General features: G+C 43.5%; 3 protein-coding genes across 4 annotated transcripts; 1 reads left to right on the top strand and 2 right to left on the bottom strand.

Moving 5' to 3' along the window:
- Positions 1-493: 493 nt before the first annotated feature.
- Positions 494-2,536, top strand: bmp10 (bone morphogenetic protein 10; the record flags this gene model as incomplete). Its single annotated transcript, XM_079269879.1, has 2 exons — positions 494-899; positions 1,461-2,536. 2 exons carry the CDS (start codon positions 494-496, stop codon positions 2,534-2,536), a joined length of 1,482 nt encoding a protein of 493 aa, XP_079126005.1.
- A 6,238-nt stretch (positions 2,537-8,774) lies between these two features.
- Positions 8,775-10,521, bottom strand: ch25hl3 (cholesterol 25-hydroxylase like 3; the record flags this gene model as incomplete). Its single annotated transcript, XM_079270746.1, has 2 exons — positions 9,987-10,521; positions 8,775-9,150 (listed from the first exon to the last, which is right to left on the bottom strand). Exons 1-2 carry the CDS (start codon positions 10,439-10,441, stop codon positions 8,775-8,777), a joined length of 831 nt encoding a protein of 276 aa, XP_079126872.1. The 5' UTR covers positions 10,442-10,521.
- A 1,458-nt stretch (positions 10,522-11,979) lies between these two features.
- On the bottom strand, positions 11,980-23,582 carry erlin2 (ER lipid raft associated 2). 2 transcript variants are annotated; one of them, XM_079269906.1, is made up of 12 exons: positions 23,517-23,582; positions 22,222-22,329; positions 21,452-21,533; positions 20,898-20,944; positions 20,580-20,641; positions 20,257-20,382; positions 19,388-19,461; positions 18,233-18,291; positions 15,690-15,781; positions 15,517-15,606; positions 14,360-14,439; positions 11,980-14,254 (listed from the first exon to the last, which is right to left on the bottom strand). In XM_079269906.1, the coding sequence occupies exons 2-12, from the start codon at positions 22,326-22,328 to the stop codon at positions 14,075-14,077; spliced, it is 999 nt and encodes a 332-aa protein (XP_079126032.1). In that variant the 5' UTR covers position 22,329; positions 23,517-23,582; the 3' UTR covers positions 11,980-14,074. The 2 variants fall into 2 exon arrangements, with proteins under 2 accessions (XP_079126032.1, XP_079126033.1); XM_079269907.1 differs by lacking the exon at positions 23,517-23,582 and having other exon boundaries at positions 22,222-22,375.
- Between the last annotated feature and the right edge of the window lie 355 nt (positions 23,583-23,937).

Genomic DNA, 23,937 nt, shown 5'->3' with positions numbered 1-23,937 from the left:
ACACACACACACACCAGCAAAGAGACCAAAAGCACTGAGCAATGCAGAGCCCACCATGTCATAGATAAGGGACAGAAAGAAAGAGCTGGGAAGAAGAGAGAAAAGCGCAGAGAGAGACTGACAAGAGGAGAGGACACAACAGAGATGACTCGGACGGACAAAGCCAAGCCTTGGCCACCCTGTCGCCGGAACTGCAGCCCTGTCACAAAGGACATCAAAAGGTGTGCATGAGAATAAATGCTGTGAGATCTGGAGGAACGCAGCAGGAACACAAACTCCTGCAGAGGCTCGCACTGGTCAGTGCAGGGGTCAACAACACGTCTGTCTACTGGATGCAGAACTTTCTTTGTCTGCAGATGAACTGACCACAATTTCAATTAACCTTTGGATTAAGGTGTTCAGATATCACAATCATTTTGTCTCACTGCTGCATCAGCTTGTCCATAGAGAAGCTCAGAGGGCAGACAATAGAAAGCTGCAGATTGTTTTTCTCATGGCGAGAATTTGGGTCTTTCCACTGGGAACCATCTGCAGCTCCAGGACTTTGCTCTTGCTCTTTTGCATCCTACTGATCCAGGGACTCTGTGGACAGAGCAGCCCGATCTCCAACACCCATCAGAGGTATCGCCCCGCTCCGGGGCTGGGAGACGGGCATGGAGGGGTGGTGGATCCTTCACTGCTGGAGCAGGTCGACAACATGAACATGCAGAGCTTGCTGGAGAGCCTGAAGGAACAGTTTCTGCGGAGTTTCAACCTGTCTGGTTTAGGTTCCCCTCCGCTGCATCCTGGAGGCACTCGAGAAGAGCCACCTGAGTATATGATGGAGCTCTACAACCGTTTCGCTAATGACCGTACTGCCATGCCCACCGCCAACATCATCCGCAGCTTCAAAAATGAAGGTAAAGACCCTCTGCTGAATATGATTATGCCCTGTTGATCAATTGGATTTACAAAATAAATTACAACTTTTGTTCTTTCAGTTGCTTCCATGTTTATTGAATATATTTATGACATATTTGATTTAAATATCATTTGTATTTGACTCATCACACTCTGGTCTGCGAGGCCAAGGTATGTAAGGAGTGAAACTGAGAACAAAGGACTTCTTGTATATTTTGTATATTCTTGTGGTTTTTAATTAGACTGTCACTAAATCAAGATGTAGTTGTTCAAATCCAAGCATTAGTCATGGCCCTGTTTCTTTTTACTTCTCTGTTCAAGGCAATGTTCATGTAAATGATATTATTCTTTTGTAATGGGACAACATGCAGTAACATTAAGTTGACAGTAATGACAGTTAAATGTCTCCAAATTAAGTCTGAAATTGAAGATGTCATCCTCAATAGGGTTAGAATAGGATAGGGTTAGTACATGTTGCAGAACTCAGCTGAAAACTTTATTAAAAAGACAATACAAAATTGACAGAAGTTCAACTTTCACCATTTAATTCTCTTCCCCAGATTCATCTCCCAGTGTTGTGGGTGCTGGAGGGGTAAGGCGTCACCCACTCCTCTTCAATGCGTCGGTCCCCCATCATGAACGCATCACAGCGGCCGAGCTTCGCCTCTACACACTTGTCCAGACTGACCGCCACCTCTACGCTGGTGTCGACCGCAAGGTCACTATCTACGAACTGGAATTGTATGTCGGCGATGACAACATGACCGATGAGAACACCGTGAGAGGTGATGGATTCAGAGGGGGAGGAGAGCGGATAGAGCTGGCGGAGTTGGCTTCACGTCAGGTCTACGGCACCGATAACGGCTGGGAGGCCTTTGACCTCACTGCTGCTATTCAACGCTGGCGCAAATCTGACCATGACACCACGCACCGGTTGGAAGTGCACATTGCCAGCATGGCCAATGAAGACAATGTTCAAGGTATGACGGAGGACAACAAAGACTCAGCTGAAGGAGACATGAAGATTGACACCAGCCCTGAGGAAAAACACAAACCACTGCTGATTGTTTTCTCTGACGACCAAAGTAGCGATCACCGTGATGACAAGCGCGAGCTGAACGAGATGATCGACCACGAAACCGCCGACATTGTTCTCCAGAATGACTTGGGAATGGGTCTGAATGGGCTGTGGGGGGAGCTGGGGAGGGACAGGGATGAGGCGGATGAAGAAGCAGAGCCAGATGAAGAGGACCTCATCCAAATGCGCTCCAATCTGATCTACGACTCAGCGTCCCGCATCCGTCGCAATGCCAAGGGGAACCACTGCAAGAAACAATCTCTGTACGTAGAGTTCAAGGACATTGGATGGGACAGTTGGATCCTGGCGCCCACTGGTTACGACGCCTTTGAGTGCACTGGCATTTGTTCCTTCCCACTGACAAAGCACGTCACACCCACCAAGCATGCCATCGTCCAGACATTGATTAACATCCACAGTCCTCAGAAGGCGGCACGAGCTTGTTGCGTGCCCACCAAGCTGGACCCCATCTCCCTGCTGTACTTGGATGACACAGGCGTGGTCACCTACAAGTACAAGTTTGAAGGCATGGTGGTGGCAGAGTGCGGCTGCAGATAGTCCATGTTTTGAGAGAGTTTAACTCTTCGTAAAGTCTTAAAATAAGAGGAAAGACACAGAACTAACAGTGAGCTGCAAAAGGAGGTTGGAATCTCTGTAAACGTTACTCAGTGAGATTGGAAGTGCACGTTCACGACTCGTGAAACTAGGTGCGCTCCAATTGATGATCATTCAGACAGTGGAAAGACAGTGTGCTGCAGATTTACAGTCAACAATAGAGATGCCAAGGTGTGTCCTCAAACCCACAAGAAGGAAACGGCACAAGACTTCCCAAAGGACCAAGCCGAGCTCATCCTACAGTGTGTGGTGGGAACCAGTGGGTCAGTTATCCCCCTCCCTCTCCTTCCCCCTGACATCTGTCTTCCTCTCCACTTATCTCTGGCCTCCCCGCTCGATGCAAACACTAATCAGCACTTCATGTGTCCTGGCGCAGTGAAAAGACCCCCAAGAGGCAACCTGACAAGACATGAACTCTCCAGGCCCACCTCCTGCCTCCTGCAGCCTCCTGATACGTAGGCGCTGTGCAGGGGTCCTATCTATCCCAATCCTGTTTCCAACTTCACATGCCTCTTGTGCACTCCCCAGAGCTACAGCGATAGCAAGGTGTGGGGGGTTGAGAAGCATGTATGCCACCACTCAGGCTTGGAGAACTGGACGGCATTCTGTGCAATTTTTTGAGGTGGTGGGATGGGGGAGTGGGACAGGACAGGGGGGCAGGGGTTGTCCACATTCCGAGGCAACAAACAATCTTAACTGGCTCAACTTACTGACCTAGCACCATGTGTCCCCGACATACCTCCAACTACTCAGTTGAGCCATCTATCACTTTTATGGTAAAAATGGCCTTTTTGGACAGTTATCACCTGACGGCCAAAGTCAAGAGTTGAAACGTTGAACTTTGTCACATTCCCTTTATGGATACGACCCAAGGAAACAGAGCTACAGAAATACAGTTTCTTTGTTTACCTCTGCTGCTTATGTCGAATAAAAGACTATTTATTGTTCTAATTTATTTATTTTTACAACAGAGTAGATAACTATATATATATATATATGTATATGTATATGTACATGTATATTGGTAAGTTGCGTAGTGTAGAGCAGGTTTTGTATCCGTGACAATGCATTTTCAGAACAAAATGAATTCTGTTGGGAAGCGAAATGGTAATTTCTAAAACAATAAATTACTTTACAAATCCCACATGAAAAGTCTCCTTAACTGATCCTTTGTCTTTCAGAAAGTTTACAGACCATCAAAATGTCATTAGGATTATCTTATATCAAGATGAATGTAAATATTTGGAGCAGAAATGCCATGCTGATGTGTACATGATCTATTTCCCACATTACAATTATCAATCAAAGGATCTCGGTCTGTCAACTTTCCTTTCCATTATTTCAGGAGGAAGCCATTAGACCAATGATACAATGCATTTCTGACTTTCAGATCATTTCGTCCGACAGTATCAGCTCTCAGGTCACAGTTCATACATGCACACAAACATAGAACCATGGGAAGCTGAGAGGAAGGCCCGCTAATGAACAAAATGGATGGCCTGCTGCTCACACTGACAGCTAGCAGATGCAGACAGCTGTGATGGAGGACTTGTTCATAAAAAGAAAATGTGAACAAAAAAAAGATCTGGACTCCAGTATCTCTTTCAGTTCTCACTTGTTTTTCTATGAATGTTGTGAATAAATACGTCACAAGAGCATCTTGGTGTTCGTTTCATGGAGCAACGCACATCGAAGAAAAGGATAGAAATCTGATTCAAGACACAGACAGGCATAACACAAGATTTGGACAGCAAAGTAAAGATTACTGTTGGCATATTTGGAAGTGTGCTCATTTGCTTTTTTTGCCAAGAGTTAGATGAGAAGATCAATGTCAATCTCCTGTCTGTATGCTAATTATGAAGCTGTACTGTTTGGGGTAAATTAGCTTAGCTTAGAATAAATACTAGAAGCACGAGGACACAGCTTAACTAGCATTGCCCAACGATTACAATTTAAAGTTTTTACTGGGGATTATTTGCTGGACTATTTCAGGCACGGTGACTTTCTAGATTTTTGTTGTCACCGTGAGGTTGTAATGCAATTGGTGTTTCCCCCATTTCCACCCTTAATACAAAGCTATGCTATTAACAAACAGATATGAGTGTGGTATCAAATGCACAGCTTTCCTTTAAGAGGTTACTGCAACATTAACAAGTCTAATGCAGTCATTATAGTCACTTATTTAGTAACAGTTAACAAAAAAGAAGGTGAGAGATATGTGTTGGGTAAATATCACTCATGCAATCAGAACACGATGGCTACATTATTACAATTCATTCAGTACAATTCTGATGCTGTAGATACACTGGTTTCTCATCTAACTATGTGTCGTAACAGGAGTTGCAGTTCTGGAAACATGTTGTTCAAAGCTTTAATTAAAAAACAAAGCCTTTGGCCCACGAATGACAAGTGCACTGAGATGTTTCAGAAAGCAAACAAGTCACTGACTGACCTCTCATGTAAGATGAGAGCGGAGGTCGTCTAAAAATGGTTACAGACCTGAGGGCAAGAACCTCCACCAGTGACAACAGTGCGCCTCAGCTATGTGACGCTCACTAATTGAATATTTACAGAATGGTGGAAGAAATATGAATCTGGCCTTTGTCACTGAATAGCAAACTTTCAGGAAATATGATGAAATGGGAAGTCTTTCGTGTTTGCTCTGTTGATAAGGACTGGTGGAGAGTGCTCTGTGCTTTTTCCTCTCTCTCTGTTTTGACATGGCTCTTTCTGTCGAAACAATGAGTCCCTCTTCTGGAGTTTGTGAAGTATTCGGCCTACGTGATTGATTGAGGAGCACACCTATCAACAAGTAAACAAACTCAACGTTTCAAAATGTACAGACGGTTCAAAGTGCTTGAAAATCCTGTGCCGCTCCAGCGTCTGACATCGTGACGTGTCGGCTGCAGGAACGTCGACGTGTGTCTCGCTGTGAACGTGTGTTTCGGTGTGTGTCATCCGAAGCTGCATGACTCGCCCTGACTCTGACGTGGGGTCTGTAATAGGGCCTGATTGTTTCCGTTTTGGGTCACATGTTTATCATTCCATCTCTTGGCAACACCACCACCCTGCACTCATCGCTCCCTCTTTCCTCTCATCTCTTTTTGTTCCCATGAAAAGAACACTTACCCCAACAGTTATTTCTGATCATGTAATAGTAACTCCAAATGTTCTAACATCTTTTAACAATTTGCATTTGACTGATGTTGCGAAGTTGCAAAATGCAGATTGGAAGAGAGCGCAATGAAAAACAGATGTTCAATGTCGTTCTTCAGTAGAAGTGATGATTTTCACTCGCCAGAGACATTACAGGTTGTTAGTGAGAAGGCTGCGGTTTGTGAGAAAAATCCAATAAATAAGGGGTTGTATTATTACACGTTAGGACCATTTCCCAAATGGCACATCATTGCCGAGGTAAAGAAATGATACATAAACTTGTTATCTCTCGACAAGAACTGCATTTGGCCCCCTGTGGTGATTCAGTAAGTGTTCGACCCTGTGATGAGTTAAAGGAAGCTCTTTCATGTGAACACAGCATGAGTGCCAAAGGAGAGGAAAGCTACAAGTCATCTGGCATGACTCCAGCTGCATTCTGTTAAAAATAAACCCTGTCCTCGGGGCATTGCTGGATTTTAAAAGGTATTGATGACAACGCATGCGAGACAAATTACAAAGGTTGCAACTGCAAATAATGACTGAAAGTCTTCATCTCTGAAAACATGTGGATTCGATAACTCAGTAAACTCCACATGGAGCCAGTTTACAGAGAGCTGGGAGGCCCAGGGCATAACAATCACGAACCTCGGCATCACGACAGAAACCTGAACCTGAAGTGAACAACAAAACCACAAACGTGTGTCCTGTTTCCATGTTTTCTCCTGCGTGGATAAACAGAATATTTACAATACACTCATCAAGAAATATGGGCCAAATTATACAACAGCTTTTGGCTCAAATATCTAATTGTCTAGGAGACAGTTTGACATTTTGGGAAATACACTTTATTTGCTTTCCTGCCAGAATAGAAAATCGATGAACGGTAAATATGAATCTTCAGCCAGCGGGCAGTTTTGCTTATAGCTTAGCATAAAGGCCGGAAACTATAGGGTAACAAGATCAACCTGCCGAAGGACCTTAAGCTTACCTCGATTGCTTAATCTGTCTGGCTTTACGGTTTGTTATGTGCTGGACAATTTCTTGGCCAGGCGCACTCACCTCCCGCTGAGGCAGGCGAGCTGTTTTATCGTTTCCAGTCTTTGTGCTCAGCTACGCTGACGAGCTGCTGGCTGGAAGTTCCAATTGTACTGTACTACCTCCTTGAGAGTGGCATCAACCTTCTCTTTCCTTTAACCAGTTTGTAAAGTGACCTGGCATGAGTGAATATCAGCAAACATTTACTCAGATTCGTGATTTTCTCTTTAACTTCACATACGATCTGCACTGACCGAAATTAAACTATCTGCCTTACGTCGACTGTACAACATGAAAGCATGAATCCATCCTAAAACACTCCCGTGTCATGAGGGCACATCAGTTACACATGTGTTCATCGTTTCACTGTCTTGATTTCATCTCTGCTCTCTTCTCATCTGGCGCTCCAGTCACTTGATACAGAACAGCTGTAGATATCAGCGTTTCACATTGTAAATACTGCACCTGCACAGGATGTTTGTCCAGGAACGTGGTGAATTCTGAGATTACTGACGAAGAAACATTGATAATGTCTTGTTGAGCAAATTATACAGATTTCAATCATTTTTTATTATGAATCGCATTTTGTGGTAACTGTTAAGGCCACAACTTCTGGACACAGGACCCTTGCAGCCATGCTGTCTCAGTGGGTGTAACCAGCTCTGCTGCCAGGATCATCTGTGTTTTTTAAGTCAGTGAATTGAGTCTGACTTGCTGCCAGTCAGACATGTCCTTTCACACCATTCCTGGTCCTCGTACCAGAACACATGTGCAATCTCCACCTTTTACAACTCAGATTGTGTGGGAAACAGAGAAACAGAGACAGCAGTATTTTTGGTCCAACAAACTCATTATACATTCCACTTCTCTCTCTTCTCTAAGCACACTCCAAGTTGATCACATTTTAATTGGCAAAAACAGCCTTTTTCAAGGAACCCCAATTGAGTCCACCCTTATATTTGCCTCTGGTTTAACAGGCTATTTAGCTTTATCAGACCCGAAGACATTTCTCCAGTCCGCCCGACTCCACCAAATGCCTGTTGTCCTACTTCTCCGAATCACCCACACGCTTGCTTCTAAACAGTAAGCTGAGCTCGACCCGAACAACATGCCCCAAAGAGTTACAAAAAGCCGCCGCTTTAAGCCCCTTCAGCCGCAAGTATCCAGTCCGCCAAGCTACAAAAAACTGCTTTTAAACAAGTTATCTTGCTGACCCAGCAATGCACAAACGAAGCCAGAGCGTCTCCCAGCCTATGCACGCCAGTCCGCCAAGCAAACAACCGTTTATTAATCCAATGTGGTGATTTTTATTTTATTTTATTTTTTCGCTGTATTCTCCATATCACATTGCGGGACTCTAACCCAGCCTCTCTGAGGTCTTATTTAGCGTAAATTTCAGGAGAATGCACTTTTCCAGCTTCAGGTTACTCTGCGGTCTTTCTCTGTGCCCTCTATGCGGTCCGTGAACACTTTCGGCTAAGAATACCAAAACAGATTTTTATTAAAATGGCTCTGCTCACCTTTTATCCGTGTACACTCCGAAAGTATCCGCGGTCCCACATCCCCGTCTTAGAGTTCGTCAAGTCCCATCAGGGGTGCCAAATTTGTTAAGGCCACAACTTCTGGACACAGGGAGAAATCGCCCCCCCCCCCCCCCCCCCCTTGCAGCCATGCTGTCTCAATCGCCTCCAAAATACAACAGCAGGTTAAAGTAAAAATCAAATGGATTTATTATCCAAGAAGCATAAAAACAGATACAGTTACAAACCGAATCACACAATTATTAACAAAACAAACCGATATATATAAAATCAAATGTGAGATCCAATCCGAGCCACCCAGAAGGCTGGTCTGCCTCCTCGGTGGCCAGCAGAATATCTGAAACCCCCCAGAGTTTCAAACCCTTTGTCCCCTCAAAGTTGCATTCCTCAGCTCATGACTAAAATGGCCGTGGTTGGTTTTGCTGTAACTTGAGCGATCCTCAGTTTTGTCACTTTGGACGAGAATACTTCACTGGTGCACGGTATGTGCCAAAGAGGACGTCCCAGTGGATGAAGTAGGGGGCGTAGTTGACACTGTGGAGCGTATGGTGGACTTGGTGGTAGGGGGCTCCTCCCATACAGGGCAGCAGTCTGTGCAGAGCCCAGGGCAGTTCGTAGCCACAGTGGTCCTCCACCGCCAGCCAGCTGTTGACGAGGTGGAAGACGGCTTCGCTCAGAGGGTGGCAGCCCACCGCCCAGGCGCTGCTCAGAGACAGCAGCAGCAGAGACAGCAGCTCCAGAGAGCCGCTGTCCTGAGCGGCCAGAGCGAAGGGTGTGTGGTGCTGGTGGTGCAGCTGGTGGGCGTTACGGTAGAGCCAGGTAACCCTGATGAGAAACACACAAAAAGCTTGGATTATAAAAGTTATGGATAAGACAATATTCCCAGAATGGCATGTGTCAGTGTGTCTGTGGAAGTACTACTTCTACTGGTACCTCTACTACAATCGTACAACAACTACACTATACAAGATGATTATGTTGTGTCTTATTAAAGGGCAACTGTCAGGGCACCTATGGTCACCTAGAAATTTAAGGATGAAGGGAATATTAACACGTTTGGACTGAAGATGCCAACAGCAAATTTTTGCTCAAGTATTAATGTTGGGCGCTTTAATGTTGGGCCGAACAGTGAATCCTGAACGTTACAACGCGACCCAGAGGCAACTGAAGAGTGAGGAGTCAATTTGCTCTGTTCCGGCAGGTATCCCCGGTTTCCGGAGTCTACTGGTGGGGACCAATGTGTACTGGTGTACCAATGCAGTGACCAATGAGGGCAGCAACAACTAATCCCCCCTCTTTTAAATTTGACTTTTACATTTCCTCCTTATAGGCTTCCTGTTTGTTGGCCTATAGACACATATATATTTTACTGGCTGAACCTTGATTTGTGCTTCCTGTTTAATTGTACACAGTCGTGTATGGTATTAGAGTATAAATAAATGCTTACATTATTCACTGGTTTTGGTGTACTGTCTTAATGCAGCTCTTCCCTCGATTTAAAAAAAAAAACATGGTCACTGGAGTCACGGACGCGTTGGTGGCGTTGTCTGCTATTTTTTTTACACTTCATAATTATTTGTTTTAAGATAGTTATTGAATATCTTACTTCACCATATTGGGCTTGACAATAGTACACAACGAACGTGACACGGGGTGCTCACCTGTGCATGGAGACGTGCCATATAAAGAAGAGCGTGTCAAAAAGCAGCAAACACGAGAAGACTTCCACAAAGAGCTGCCAGCAGGATGGAGCCAGCTGCGGTAACGCGGGGCTCCTCAGCGTGTGAAACAGCGCGGTGGCCGGGAGGACGGCAGTCAGGTATCTGTACAGCACCCTCCAAAAACACTCAAGCCAGCGGAGGAGAGACGGCGGCGGACCCGATCCTGCAGCGATCCTCCACGAGCGGACCCGCAGACAGACGCTCCCCAGCGCGTCCAGCGCGAGGAAAGGTGCGCAGAGCAGGATGTGGGTCAAGAAGGCGTAGGACGCAGGCAGGTAAGGGCACAGCAGGATGTCCTCCTGCCCTGACCTCACCGACTCCCATAGCCCCTGGAGGATAGGCGCATGCGCCGCTCCATGCTCTGTGGGGGGCACATTCATCACGATCTTCTGCATCTTACTTCAGGTAGCGTCCTCCTGACTGTTATCACCGATTCTTACGAAAAAATCACGACAGATGGAACTGTCATGGATAAACTCTCTTCCATATATACTGTATTTTTCCTCGGCTTCCTGGAGTCAAAGCTTCATGTTGCTGAAGTTTTCTCTCCACATAGAGGAGGAGCAGCTCCAGATCCACTATGTCTTCGATGTTTACGCAAGTGTGTAAATTAAGTAGGCTGATCCCAAGCAGCTTTCAGTTTTAGCACAATAACCACCTACTTACATACAGTTGACTGTGGAAATGCAGGGGGTTTCTGGGAGAGGATCCAACACCGATACTGATTAAAGCTAATTTAGATCTAAAGAATGTTTTGCTCAATTGGATATTTTCCGGTAAAAGATAAAAAAAGGATTAAAAAAACATTCCAACATGTCATTGATTTAATTTTTAATTTCTCTCTTTTTGTATTCAAGCAGACAGACTATGCAGACTATTGCAAACGTCTGCAGATTTATTACTGAGCCATCCAAATCAACGACAGAATATTCCAACGGTAAATTATTCATATTACACAGGATATCATCTACAGTCATATCAATGAAGGCTGCATTAACAGCCAGTCAAAGTAGGCAAATGCCCCAGAAGCCCAAAGCCCCACATTCAGTAGTTAAATGTGCATTTGTGTGGGATTGAAGCTGTGCTACAAAGTACGATGTCAACCAAAGCGGTTCCTGCATGATTATCTAAAACCCTGGCCTTGTAGAGGGGTCATGGGTCAAAATGTCGTTGAAGACTTTAAGCTTCTTTAATCAATAATGTTTCAGACGACAATGACAAAAAACACAGAAAATGTAAAAAGGGGTTGGTTGTAGTGACGAACCTACGGATCATTAATTGAATCTGCAGCTCCTCTCGGCTTTATGCTTTAAAGTGAGATTCAGCTTATTGTTTAAGTTGTGGTTCACTCTCATAGCGGCCATTGCCGTATTGTACTGGTTCTTTATTTCTTTACGATTCCCTGAAAGTTTCCTGGAAGACACACCCATTTGACCGTCATTACAGGTAAATAATACCCATGGACACAAGTCTACAAAGCATATGGTTCAACACTCAGCTTATAGAATATAGTTCAGAGTAAAACTTTACAAAAAGGTGGGCGCAAGAAAAGTGTTAATGGCGATATGATGAAGTAACGGGGGCTTAATAGGAACCTCTGAGTATGATGCATCTCTTTACTTAAGGGAGCTCAAGCTTAATTTCTCAAGGGTGTCAGGGTGTCAAAAATACTCATGAGTAACGATCAGTTTTGCGCTTCTCAGGAACTGGAGTATGTCAGAAGTGACTCAAAGAGTTCAGAGTGTGAAATACAAACAGTAGACACTTTCATTCATTCATACTTTAACTTTTAAATAATCTGATTTGCAACAATTGTTTAACGTTAGCGTTTGAAACTCTTATTAACGACAGACATCCTATACATCACATTGGACAATGCAATGTAAATACAAACTCTTAATAATGCGATTGATTACTCAAATAACAACCCACAGTACTTTATTGCCAAATAACAATATCTTGATTGCATATTCACAATTGAAGTGCAAAAACATTTGCCTTTCAAGTCAGCGTAATAAAATGACAACTGGAAGTCAATTTGAGGACCAACTTTAAACAACAGCGGGGCGCCAACAACACATCATATCATCACTGTTTGCACAAGAAGAGTATTGGAGGTTGTATTGGGTCACAGCGAGTTCAGGACACGAGCCATTTAGCTTCAGGCAAAATATGTTCTCGCCGTGACAGCGTCTGCTCAACCAAAAAAAAAACATGCCAAGTTCCAAGAATCAACACCTAGACAGCGCCCTCCTATTCTAAGACAGAGACGACACGAGATCAAACATCAAGTGAAGTTTGGGTTTTGGTCCTGATCAAGTCAAGACTGTTGAAAACGGCCCCAGACAGACAATGGTGACACACGAGGTCCGTAGTACTTCTACAGCGAGTCCTTCAGTGTTAATCTGTACAGTTCAGTTACTATGATTACGTCAGTGGGTCATGTTGTCAATTCACTACTGTATATATTCTGTACTCATTCATGAAGTGGTTGTATTAAATCATCCGACATGGCTGAAAACTGCCCATTGAGAAAAGATGCTGCCACATGTCTGTATCACAGACTTTATAGAAGAGTATACCGGAGTACAAACGCTGTTCGTGTCATAACCCAACATGCACTTCTCAGAGCGGGCCCTGTTTGGAACAAAACTGCACAATAGACATTAAGAACCAAACAAACAGATGCACAAATATAGTCTCTCCAACATGCTACATACATGTACTGCACATGTGGTACAACTTCGAACAGTTGCGCGAATTCAATTTAAATTCAACAACCCTGTGCTCAAAAGATTTTATTATTTTTTACAGAAACGTAGAACAAAAAACAAATCGAGTGATGCTTTTAAAATCCGACAGGCAGCAGCTACGACACAGTACATTCATCATCCCTGTGTTTGGTTTGCAGTCGGGGCCCGTATTTTTCAAGCACTCAGAATAAGAAATCACAGTCCAACATCCTCAGAGCGACACATATTTGGTCCTAATTTTTCAGCAGCATCAGCATTTAAATAACTTTCTTGATCTCTTTAAGTCGTTCCTTGTTCTGTTGGATGTAGCGGAGCTGCAGAGCTTTCCCGCCCACACATGCGAGAGTGTAGTAGAGTCATGTAGCGAGTTAAAAGGTTTATTTTTCATGGGATGCAACGGCTTCATTCACAAAACGTTGTTGCCATTGATCGTGTGATATGCAGCTTTTAAAGAGTTTGGTGAAACTTCTGCATCACCTTTTTCAAAACCAAAAACACAAGAAATAGATTCATCTTTGTGTTGATCTGCACCATCTGTTAGCATATCAAGCTAACTAGTTTACCACCTACAGTAGCATTACTTTCAAGGCAAATAATTAGCACAGCACCACTGACAAACTACATTCCTTTGTGAAGTTACAGAGAAATAAAAGAAGCTCGTCCCCGACAAGCTCCACGTCTTCTACACGAGTCATACACTGATGACTTTTTGCCTGTAACATGCAGCTTTAGCCTCAGATGTTTAGCCATGAAGTGAATATTTAAAACCAACACAAATGCTGAATGAGAACACATGCTTGTGAATGGCTAAGAGTATGAACACATAGGTAGTAATGGATTTGTGATCCTTGATGTTGTGGCTACATGAACTGGGCACAGTTGATACGCGGAGGTGAGCCGCAGGAGGTCGAGTTGCTTAAAATGGTGGTTTCGGCTAAATGACGGTTTTAAAAGTAGCTAATTATACACCCACGGATGATGCCATTTTATTTTGTTTCTCTTCCACATAATTTAATAGTCTAGACAATCTCATTCTCTATCAGAACAGAGTAGACGCTTAGGAAGCCTCTGAAATGAACTCTGAGGTTGGAGAATATGACATGGTAGTCATACTAACAAGTGTGATTTACAGCAGTTATTCTGAAGTGTTTGAGAAATACAGACCCTGGTCAGCAGAGCTTCTTCGAGTCAGAGGGATAAGTTGCCAGCCAGCCTGTGGGCCGGGCGCCTGCCCTCCAGCAGACAGTCCTTCCACTCAGTCTGGGCGGTCCCTCACTAGTCCAGGTCCAGGATCTGCTCAGGAACGATGTCCTTGGCTGCAGAGGCCTTGATCGCGCTCCCTGCAGAGCCAGAGTCCACAAACATCTGGGGAATTTCACTCCCAAAGTAGATTTTGCTGTTGGATGCGATGGCCTTGTACTTAATTAGCTGCAGGTACTCTGGTGTTAACTTCAGCTGCAAGAGGGGACACGGCATTCAAATTACAAACGAGCAGTCTGGACTTTCCCGTCCCCATTTGTCCCGGTTTAAGCGGGAAGTGCGTTTGCGTCATCTCTTTACCTTATTGGCCTCGGCAGCTCTCTGTGACGTGTAAAACTCTGCGTCTGCCTTGGCTTTCTGCCGGGCCAGGTAACCGCTGTCTGTGAACCACAAACAGTCAAGAGTCAACAGCGGCAGGCCGGTTTCATTACAACACAAAGCTACTTTCCCGTTTAGAAAGTAGGAAGCTGACGTAAACACTGCGAACTACGAGCATGAGTAACGTATAAACAACTGGGTCCCCGACTCAAAAACAAGCAAACCAGCGCTAAAAACAAACAGCTGCTGAGACCACATCGTGATCTACGCCTCGTTCTGATCTGCACTGTTAGTGTTCAGCATGTTTGCTTCTTTCTGGTATGAAGCAAACATTTTGACTTGTCCTAGCAGGAGAAGCTCAGATAATCAGTGATGACAGCTGTTTCATTGCACTGTGACATCAGTGAATCAACATGCACAACTAGAGGGCTGCAGGACATGAGCACACGTAAACCGCACGCAGCCATTATTCATGTTGTCACAAGTCAAAGCCCGTCTACGACACAAACAGTGGTGGGTACTGACTAAGCGCATTGATTTAAGTACTTTATACAAGAACTGCACAACTTTAAGGGTACTTTTACTCCTTTCCAATTTATGACACTTAACACTTCTACAAAAACATGTCATCCCTGCATTGCTCTGTACTAGTTACTTATTAAAATAAAAACTTAACATAAAAGCTTATTAAACCCAACATGTCCTACTTCTGCAGCTTCACTTTACAAACATTTAACGAGTCAAACACAAGTTGACTTTTACAAGATGATCTACTAAACAAAACAGCTGTCATTTGGGTCATCATTTCAGTTGATTAGTTTTAAATATTGCAGCGACAGTGAGCTATAAAGGAAGAGTCAAAACGGATAGAAAAAGGCTAATTATTGAATGACTTGTTCATTACAACGACAATCGTTTGTTTTGCTGCGCCCAGTATTCTGGGACCTGTAGTATTAAACCACATATTACTGGTTACCAGTGTCACCTAACCAACCAGAACTAAAATCTTAAGGATTGCCATATAAATAGGATTTTGAATTCAGGACTGTCCCTTGTAATAGCAGTATTTTGACATTGTTGTACTGGTACTTTTACTTCAGCACAGGATCCGAGTAGTTCTTCCACCGCTGCATACAAACCTTCGATTTCAGAGATCTTTTTCTCCGTTTCCTTCTCCATGACTTTCTGTCCAAACTTGATCTCCGACACTTGCGCCACTTTCTCAGCCTCTATTAAAAATAAGAGGTATATTTCAACTTTCAACCCTCGGAGTGTTTTAAATGCACTTCTTCCCGATTGTTTTATTTCTCACCTATGATAGCTTTGATCCTTTCCGTTTCTGCCTCCTTCTCCACAACCTTCTGTGTCTGTTGCGAGATCAGCAGTTTCGTCTTCTCGCTCTCCCTGCAAACAACACGAACAGACGCTTTAACATTAAACAGTGTTGGCATTTACAGAGCACTTTTCAGGCATTAAGTTGGATATAAGCTTTCAGAAAAAGTTTGTTATTATGACTTGGTTGATGAAGTGAAGGGTACGTATTTATGGTCAGAAACATCAATTGAATAACTTCCATATAATATGAATGCAGCATGAAGGTTTTACTGCTTTATGCATGTAAAGGTGTTCTTAGCAGCTCTTCTTTTTCATGTTTCCCAATTTCTGCCATCATTTATAACATTACAATGAAGAAAAGGAACTAAGCAGTTTTGCAGTTTTACTGAAAGCGTGCAGAAAAGGGCCCTGGAAACCTTTTAGGAAACTGATTGTGTGAGAGGAACGTTGGGACTTGGCATAAAACGTCTCGAGTTCCAGTTCCTAGCTCCTACTCCAGCATCTAAACCCTGTGCCATCACATGGAACACGATACTCTGCCCACGCGAGAAATCTCTGCTCTGCATCTTCATGCCGAAGTTTCCATTTCAACAGTGTGGACCGTCTTCTCTATGATCACATTTGAACTGTTGACTTGTTTACATTACTGGCCTCCAGACATCTAAGCAACACCAACACTCTGACTGTCTCACAGGCAGTAAGAACAAGAGTTAACAAGTTATTAGAAAGTGAAACCAAAAGTAAGTCTAGGCCACTGCCTACAATTACATTTGGCAACAACTACAGTAATTGCAGTGCATGTCAAGATGTCGCTCTGAAGGATCTGATGTCTCGCAGGATAAAAAGAGACTCCAACATGGGAAACTGATCACTTCTGTGGTCGTCTGACTGCTTGTGTTGCTGCCGGCTGAACCTCATTTACAAGTATCGCTGCCTCTCCAGATCTCAGCAATTCAGTTGGTGAATAACTGGTACCATAACCCCCAGAAGAGATGGCAAAATATACAAAGAATAAGAGTGTGTTCAGTTTTACAATGATGCAAAATGTACATCAGATTGTGCCGTCATTGCAATGACAAAAAAAACAAAAAACTATGCAGAATTGCATATTTCCTTAAAGTGTGCAGAAAGGTGCTTGTGTAACAGTGTGTGAGAGGACGCTATCAGAGTTTTGGCTACTGTTAACAGCTCTGTACTGCTCTTTGTTGGAAAAATGAAATTATTGAAAATAAATATGCAGGCTCTCATTAGAAAGAAATAACATTATGACCTTACATTTAGAGTTGTTGGCTAACAGTAAAAAGCATTTTTCCCCCCCTTTGCCTAAAATCATGGAGCTGTGACTAAGAATTGTGATGCTAAATGTGCCATCGCCATCATTTGTGAACTATGTGCCACGCGACGTGCAACAACTAACTATGAGCGACAGTGAACGCTGCACTCTTCCTTTGGAAAGCACAGTGAGGAAGCTGCCAGTGCTTTGCTATCGTTAAATATATAGTTTATGCTGATGCCTTGCAATAAAGAACTGAAAGATACTCCTGGCAAGCGAGGTCCTTCCCCACTATACAATAACCCCTTTGAGTTCCACAAACACAACTGAACCATCAAACAAACATCTGTAAGTAACAAAGTAGACGAGTCCAGGGACCCCTTACAGGAGAGAACATCCTCTTAACAGCAAGACTGATTAAGCATCTACTTTTTGTACTCTTACTCCATTGAAACTATTTGTATTCTATAAATACTTCAGCCTTGTTTCATACTATTAAACAGAAACACATGTTAACTTGACCGCATTTATACTTTTCAGGTAATTCATCTTAAAAGGTTTCACAAAATGCACAGTAGGCAGACTGGCACTATAAACCAGACAATTAAACTCACCAATAATGAAGTCATTGCCGTGTTCCACAAAGGTATCAGCGTTTCTATTGACCCAGAGCCAACGTGGGTGTAACGGACACAATACTCTTGTTGTATTGGTGCAAATGGTCCCCAACTGTACATATGCACTTTTTAAATGACGCAGCACAATTCTATAATTTATAGCAGCTTATTTCACCCCCTGACAGAGTGTCACTGACTCCACTTTGAGAATCACTGGACCAGTTGACACATGTGTGTTGCATTCATCAGGCTGTGTGTGGGTTCTGGACCAGAAGTCTCTCACACACACACACAGTGGCTGACTTTAAATTAAACAAATCAAAATGATTTCCTTCTTCTGTCAATGTAGGCACGCGTCTTGAAGACTTCCACTTTCCACCGTGACTGATGGCTCGCAGTGCTTACATGAACCTTACTACAGCTTACTGTAAATCCTCAATTTCCTCTCGTCATCAAAGTCACTGACTGTGATTCATGAGGCCAAAGTGAGACGTTCACAGACAGATTTAAAAGCAGCCCCGTCTTGAGTGGCTGGGGGAGTTGTATGAACATCAGGCTTATCCACTTGGGGAGGGAAAATCATCACGCAACACATGAGTCAGGGAACATTCCTTGATGGGGAAAACTCACATTAGCTCGTAGTTCCTGCGAATGCTCTCTGGGATATTGGGCTTTGTGACACGGACCGCCTGTGGATCAGTGAGACGGACAGACAAAGACAGAAAAACAAAGAGTCAACACTGAAGTAGGCAGATAAAGACAGCGCAAGTATTAAAAGCAAGAGGACTTTAAAAAGAAGTTTTCACCACGAGGAGTTATCCCAAAAAACAGGCAGTTTGAGAGGAGCCCCGAAACAAAAGCAGTCCTGTTTTAAGGCCCTCTGAACTGCACGATTATTGGTTTTCTCAGAAAGACCCGCAATTGTTATTTCAACTGTTTCTAGAGATTTACAGGAAACATAAGGCCAGAGTATTAAAGCCCAGCGGAGCATTTAACTCTCAGGAGTGATGTGTGTGTGTGTTTCTCTGTGGGTATGTGTGTGTGTGTGGGAGGGGGGATTCATTCGTGGGGAAAACCACTCAGGCTCCTTTTATAGTTTAAAGACACAACGTAGTCCTCTCTATGACTCTTCGGACAAACAAGGTCTTGTGTTGTAATAATAAACTGTGCAGGAGAGCGGCTTCATAAAAAGGCTGTGGAAGTCAGTGTAAGGCTGTTAAACTGTAAAAATAATCTCATCATCAAGGACTCTGTGCACAGTTTCATTAGGTTTACATTCCTACTTCAATACCCGGGTTCTGCACTGCAGTCCAGTCTGCGTTTAGAGGTCTTAACAGTGCGTTTTTAATAATCCTTCTAAAGAGACAGAGCAAGGTGACAAACGTAAAAACATCTTCTTAATGAAGTGAAATGTTAGCGATACTTTGTCAGTCCAGATAATAATAAATAATAATGTTCATGGTTAGATAATATCAATCCATGGTGCTCGGTGCATTTTCTTGCCCGTCCCCTTGCGGTGAACCACATTTCCCAGAATACACGTGAACAATGCCCAGAGAACGTGCATAAACCTGCTGCTTTCAATCAGAGGTGTGATTGCTGTGAGAATACACATAAAGCTACAGAACACAATGCCAACAGCGACGGCTCCAGAAGCAAATCTTTGAGCTGGTGTTACAGATCCCCAACCTCTCTGAACGTAAGGACCCGAGACGGTCATGAATTCAGCCGCTGCACCTGACTAACTCGGTCCTGACTGCAGCCTTCCTGGTGGTCTTACTGTACCTGTATGATGAGTCCAGGAGCCATGGATGTTAGGTCCTCTTGTAGCGTCAACTTCAGGTTTTCGTCGATTTGGTCTGTACGAGATAAGACACAAGGCAGGAGGGTGAGCTGAACTCAGCAGAAAGTTTCATTTCAACGTCATCCAACGGGGATAATGTGAGATCTGAATCGAGGTCGCAAACAAATCCAATGCTCAGCGAAACGGGTATGTTTCAAATAATCAGACGGCCAGACAGAGTAGACACATTTCATGTGGGATTTCAAATTTAAGAAAATACTATTATAACAATTACTCTGCAGTCAAGTTGCATGAGCAGCGCACATTATCAATATCAGTCAACTCACTGCTATCAGGCAACAATAGATCCAACACAGACATCATCAGTACTGGGCTCAGTATCCAAACATACTTCTTTAGGAAGTAGTCCGCTTTTATCCAAACATATGGAAGTAAAGACATAAGAGGATTCTCCATCAGAGTCCCATAAGCAGAGATCGGTGACATAAAAACTATTTTAACTAAAAGCTCTTTAAATTACCAATACCCCATCAGTATTTGATTATGGTTCACTTAGATTTATTGCAACATAGCTAGAGGGAACTTTTAATTTGCTGCTTACTGTAAAGAGACGTTTTCCCCCCCTCATAATAACCGCCTCTTTATAACGCCCCGGCTGCATTCACCTTCTGTGGATTATGTTTAGGCGGACACATTCTAACATTCACAAGTGCGGCCTCACTTTATGCACAGCAGTCGTTGTAGCGGGCGGCTGGCCATGAAAACGTAGGATGTTCTGACCCCTCAGCTGTAGGCTGACAACACGATGTTTATGTAGATGTACCATTAAAAGAGTCGCTTCAGCACTTACCAAACAGGCCGATGTAGACCTCCTGCAGTGAGTGGACACTGCAGAACTGGTTGAGCTCATGGTGAACTTTGTTAAATATCAAAGCTTTGTCGTAGTCTGCCGTGAAGTTCCTCACTATGTCGTACACTGCAGAGAGGGATACAAGTGCTCAGTCGGTTCAAAAACGAATGTAGAAACACAGAACACACGTGTACAGTATGTGGCTCTGAGGGAGACAGCTGACGCGTTTTGTCAGCGCCAAGTCGTCTTAAAGAAATGAACAGGGAGTTCAGGATGAATTCATTGTGTGCTGTTTCTGGCCCGTTGAACACTGGTGAGTTTACCTGCTGATGGGACGAGGAAGTTCACCACTTCTATACGGTCAAAGTAAATCATCACTCCTCCGCTGAAAGAAAGCAAACAACTATTTGACAGGCACTTTCATCCAAAACACCAGCACGAGATAAGATGAAAGGGTTTGTGTTTTCAGTGTGGGCGAAGCCGGTAGTTCAGATGACGAGATGACTCCAGCCGTGTTGGTGGTGTTATAAGCCACTCAATGCATTGTGTGGGAGCGTGTAGGTTACAAGATGAATGCTCAGTGTAATAAGTATCGAGGCCACATCTGATACGACTTAAGCCAATCGCAAGAGCAGACCTACCCTGTGCCACACGGTACATTCTTCACCTCATCTGTCTGCAACGTCGTCTAAGAGACAAAAACAAAAAGTCATGCTTTAATTAAGTTTTCCAGAAGTCAGGAACACAAAAGCAACCTCCTGAAATCATCGTAAAAATATCAGACAGTAGCAGCGTTGACATCAGACAACACACTGTTTTAAATTGAAGAAACCTGGATCTCATTTGTACATGCAGGAGAAACGCAGTCACAGGAAGTCCCGGTCAGTGTCATGGAATGCAATAGAACACCACGAGGAGCTGAATCAATATCTCCACGACACCACGCGTGAAGCGTAACTCAACCGTCTGAAGTAACACCGGTAGTTCATATTACAGGGCTGCGTTCACGACACTACAGAACAGATATCACCATCAAACTTCTACAGTTGCTCTCTTACATTAAGACAATTATTCATGTTACATGTCTCCTGAAAATAAATGTTTGGATATGCAAATGAGGCACCATGTTACGAAATATGTGCTAATTTGCATACATCTCCAGAACAGAAATCTAAACATTGGATAATTGACTCACCTGGACAGACTTGTAGGTGGTGATGAAAGGAAGCATGAGATGGAAACCAGGGCCGCTGGTGGTGGTCAGGAGAGCCCCTCCTCTAACACACACACACACACACACACACACATACACACACACGATAGTTATGCCTTTGAATAAAACAATTCTGATTACATGTGTTAAGATGATTTCGGAGACAAACCGGTTATGGTAGTTTAGTCAAAATCAGCAGTTAGGACTCAGGTGCGCTCATTGTTCTTTATGCTGCTGCTGAGGACAAGTACAGACAGTCCTTTACTGTCAACATCGTTGGGCAACTCATTTATCAGGGTTTAAGATCTACAAATGAATTTGTAAAAGTACAGTACTTGAGTAAATGTTCCATGATACAGTCGACCGCTGAATTTCTTCTTGTCATAAATAAACCAACCTTGACTCTCTGATGATAGCATCGTGACTCACACAAGACCACAGGACTCAGTCGCAACTGATCCGTTTTAAGAGCTCCAGAAAGACAAAAGCTTATTGAATCTAGTTTGTTGCGAAACGCCGATATTTCCTGCATGCCTGTGCAAATATTAAACTTTCAATAGAACCACAGCCGGCTTTTTTTCTTCTAATACCCAGGTATTTATAGTAGTCATTGTTAACAGTTGTTGATGGCAAACACCTTTGAAGCAGATGCTCTCGTTTTTTTTGTAGTATCCGTTTTTTACAACAGTGCAGTTTTAACACCAACGTCTCAGGCACAAAACTAAAAACGTATATGCGTGCTGCAGACTCACCTGTAGTAAACACCAGTGTGTCCCTCATCGATCTTGTGCACAGAGCCTAAGAGAGCCGCTCCTCCGAGAGCAGCAATTATTGAGAACACGGCACCCCACTGTGCCATCCTGGCAGGCAGAAGAGGAAGACAGCATGTGGAAATGAGCACATGGGAACAGAGTTTATTGTTTTGTTATGTGTACACGATGTCCTTAATTCCACTCAAATGCTCCAACTGCTACTAAACGATCCACCCAGTGAGCAGCCCGTGTCGTTGGCTTCTTGCTCACTGGGTTCTCTCCTCAGCTCAGGCTTAGCCGGACATCAGCTGCTACTTAGTCACACTTAAAGAGGATTGAGGCTAAAGTGTAAAAACATTTTAACCTCTCATCATACATGAAATGAATCTGCCCGCACCATCTACAACGGTGTCTCCATTCAGGTATATGTGATAACGTTTATTTCAGCTGATTTAGGCTGAAAGAGTTGGATGGAGTGTTGTCTTAACTGACCCTTCTGACTCAACCCTGGACTCGTCTCTGAATCAGTTTATACAACTTTTGTACATCAGGTCCAATTAATTATACATTTTATTTGCTTGAACATTGTTTTTTGTAATACATTGGTGTGCAACCCTTTGTTTTTAAGCTGGTGGAATTTTTCTAGGGAAGCGAATAAACAAAGATACAATTAAATTAAATTGTAGTTTATAAGCAATTTATTTGTGACACTAAATGGAGGAAGCTGCGCACGCAGCTTCCTCCATTCTTCTTCTTCACGGAAACGACTGCAGATTTACAGCAGTTCAAAGTGGAAAATAAACACTTCATCAAAATACACACCAGCATCTTGTAAAACACACGTATGCCGGATGACAGGAGCGAATCTAAATATTGATATTCAGTCGTTTGGTAATTCAATTATGAAAGGATTAGATGACTTATTAGAAGGTCAACTTCAAATATCCAAACATTTGACTGCAATTTGGTGTCGGAGCAACAGTTAAGCTAGCTGTGACAGCATAACGTGGAGCTACTATATTATCGATTCCTCGAATAGAGGAGTCTTTTCAAAACGCAGACCTGTTTAACTTGTACTGTCAGTCACAACGTAACGTTGCCTACTGTTGGCCTCAAGACACACGACAGCGACACATATTGCTTAACCTCTGCTGACGTTACAAGTTAGCAAAACAATATCAGCACGTGTCCTCTTCCTTTTGACATGCTACTGACATGTCAAACAAGACGGGGGAGAGCAGAGACTTTGTTTGAATAGATGTTAACACATGTTCTTGTTGTTCGGTCGCTCTTACCTGCAATTTATCCCGAGAGGACACTAGCAACAGATTCGAAGCAGGCACCTGCTACCTTCTTCTTCTTCTTCTTCTTCTTCTGCTTCCTGTAGAATTTGACTGTTTGTTGTCCAACTTGTCGCATTAGCGCCCCCTCGTGGTCGGTTGAGCAAACACCCTTTTTTGCCTTTGTACAGTGCTCGTGCTGGACCACGTTTGGGCCTGTTGGCCACAGTGGCCTGAGCAGCTGCCTGGCCTGCTTCAATAAATCAGAGGCAAATGTTTATTGAAATTAAATAAACTATTTACAGTACTTACAAAACAGGAGAGTGTGGGAAGAAACCAGAGGAAACAAGAGGAAATTCACAGCAACATGGGACAAATATGTAAACTCCACACAGAAATACACTGCTCGACTTCCATGACAAAACAAGGGGCCTTT

Source organism: Melanostigma gelatinosum, assembly GCF_949748355.1.
Source record: "Melanostigma gelatinosum genome assembly, chromosome: 6".
In the NCBI taxonomy this organism is placed as follows: Eukaryota; Metazoa; Chordata; class Actinopteri; order Perciformes; family Zoarcidae; genus Melanostigma; species Melanostigma gelatinosum.
Note: the sequence above shows the minus strand (reverse complement) of the source record. Positions and strands in the feature narration are given on the sequence as shown.

Coding starts and splice junctions, on each gene's coding strand:
- erlin2 (XM_079269906.1), bottom strand. CDS start 22,328: ATGGCACAGTGGGGTGCCGTGTTCTCAATAATTGCTGCTCTCGGAGGA. Junction 15,782..18,232: donor CGCAGGAACTACGAGCTAAT/GTGAGTTTTCCC, acceptor TGTTGTTTGCAG/GGAGAGCGAGAAGACGAAAC. Junction 14,255..14,359: donor GAGCTGCCGAGGCCAATAAG/GTAAAGAGATGA, acceptor CCCCTCTTGCAG/CTGAAGTTAACACCAGAGTA.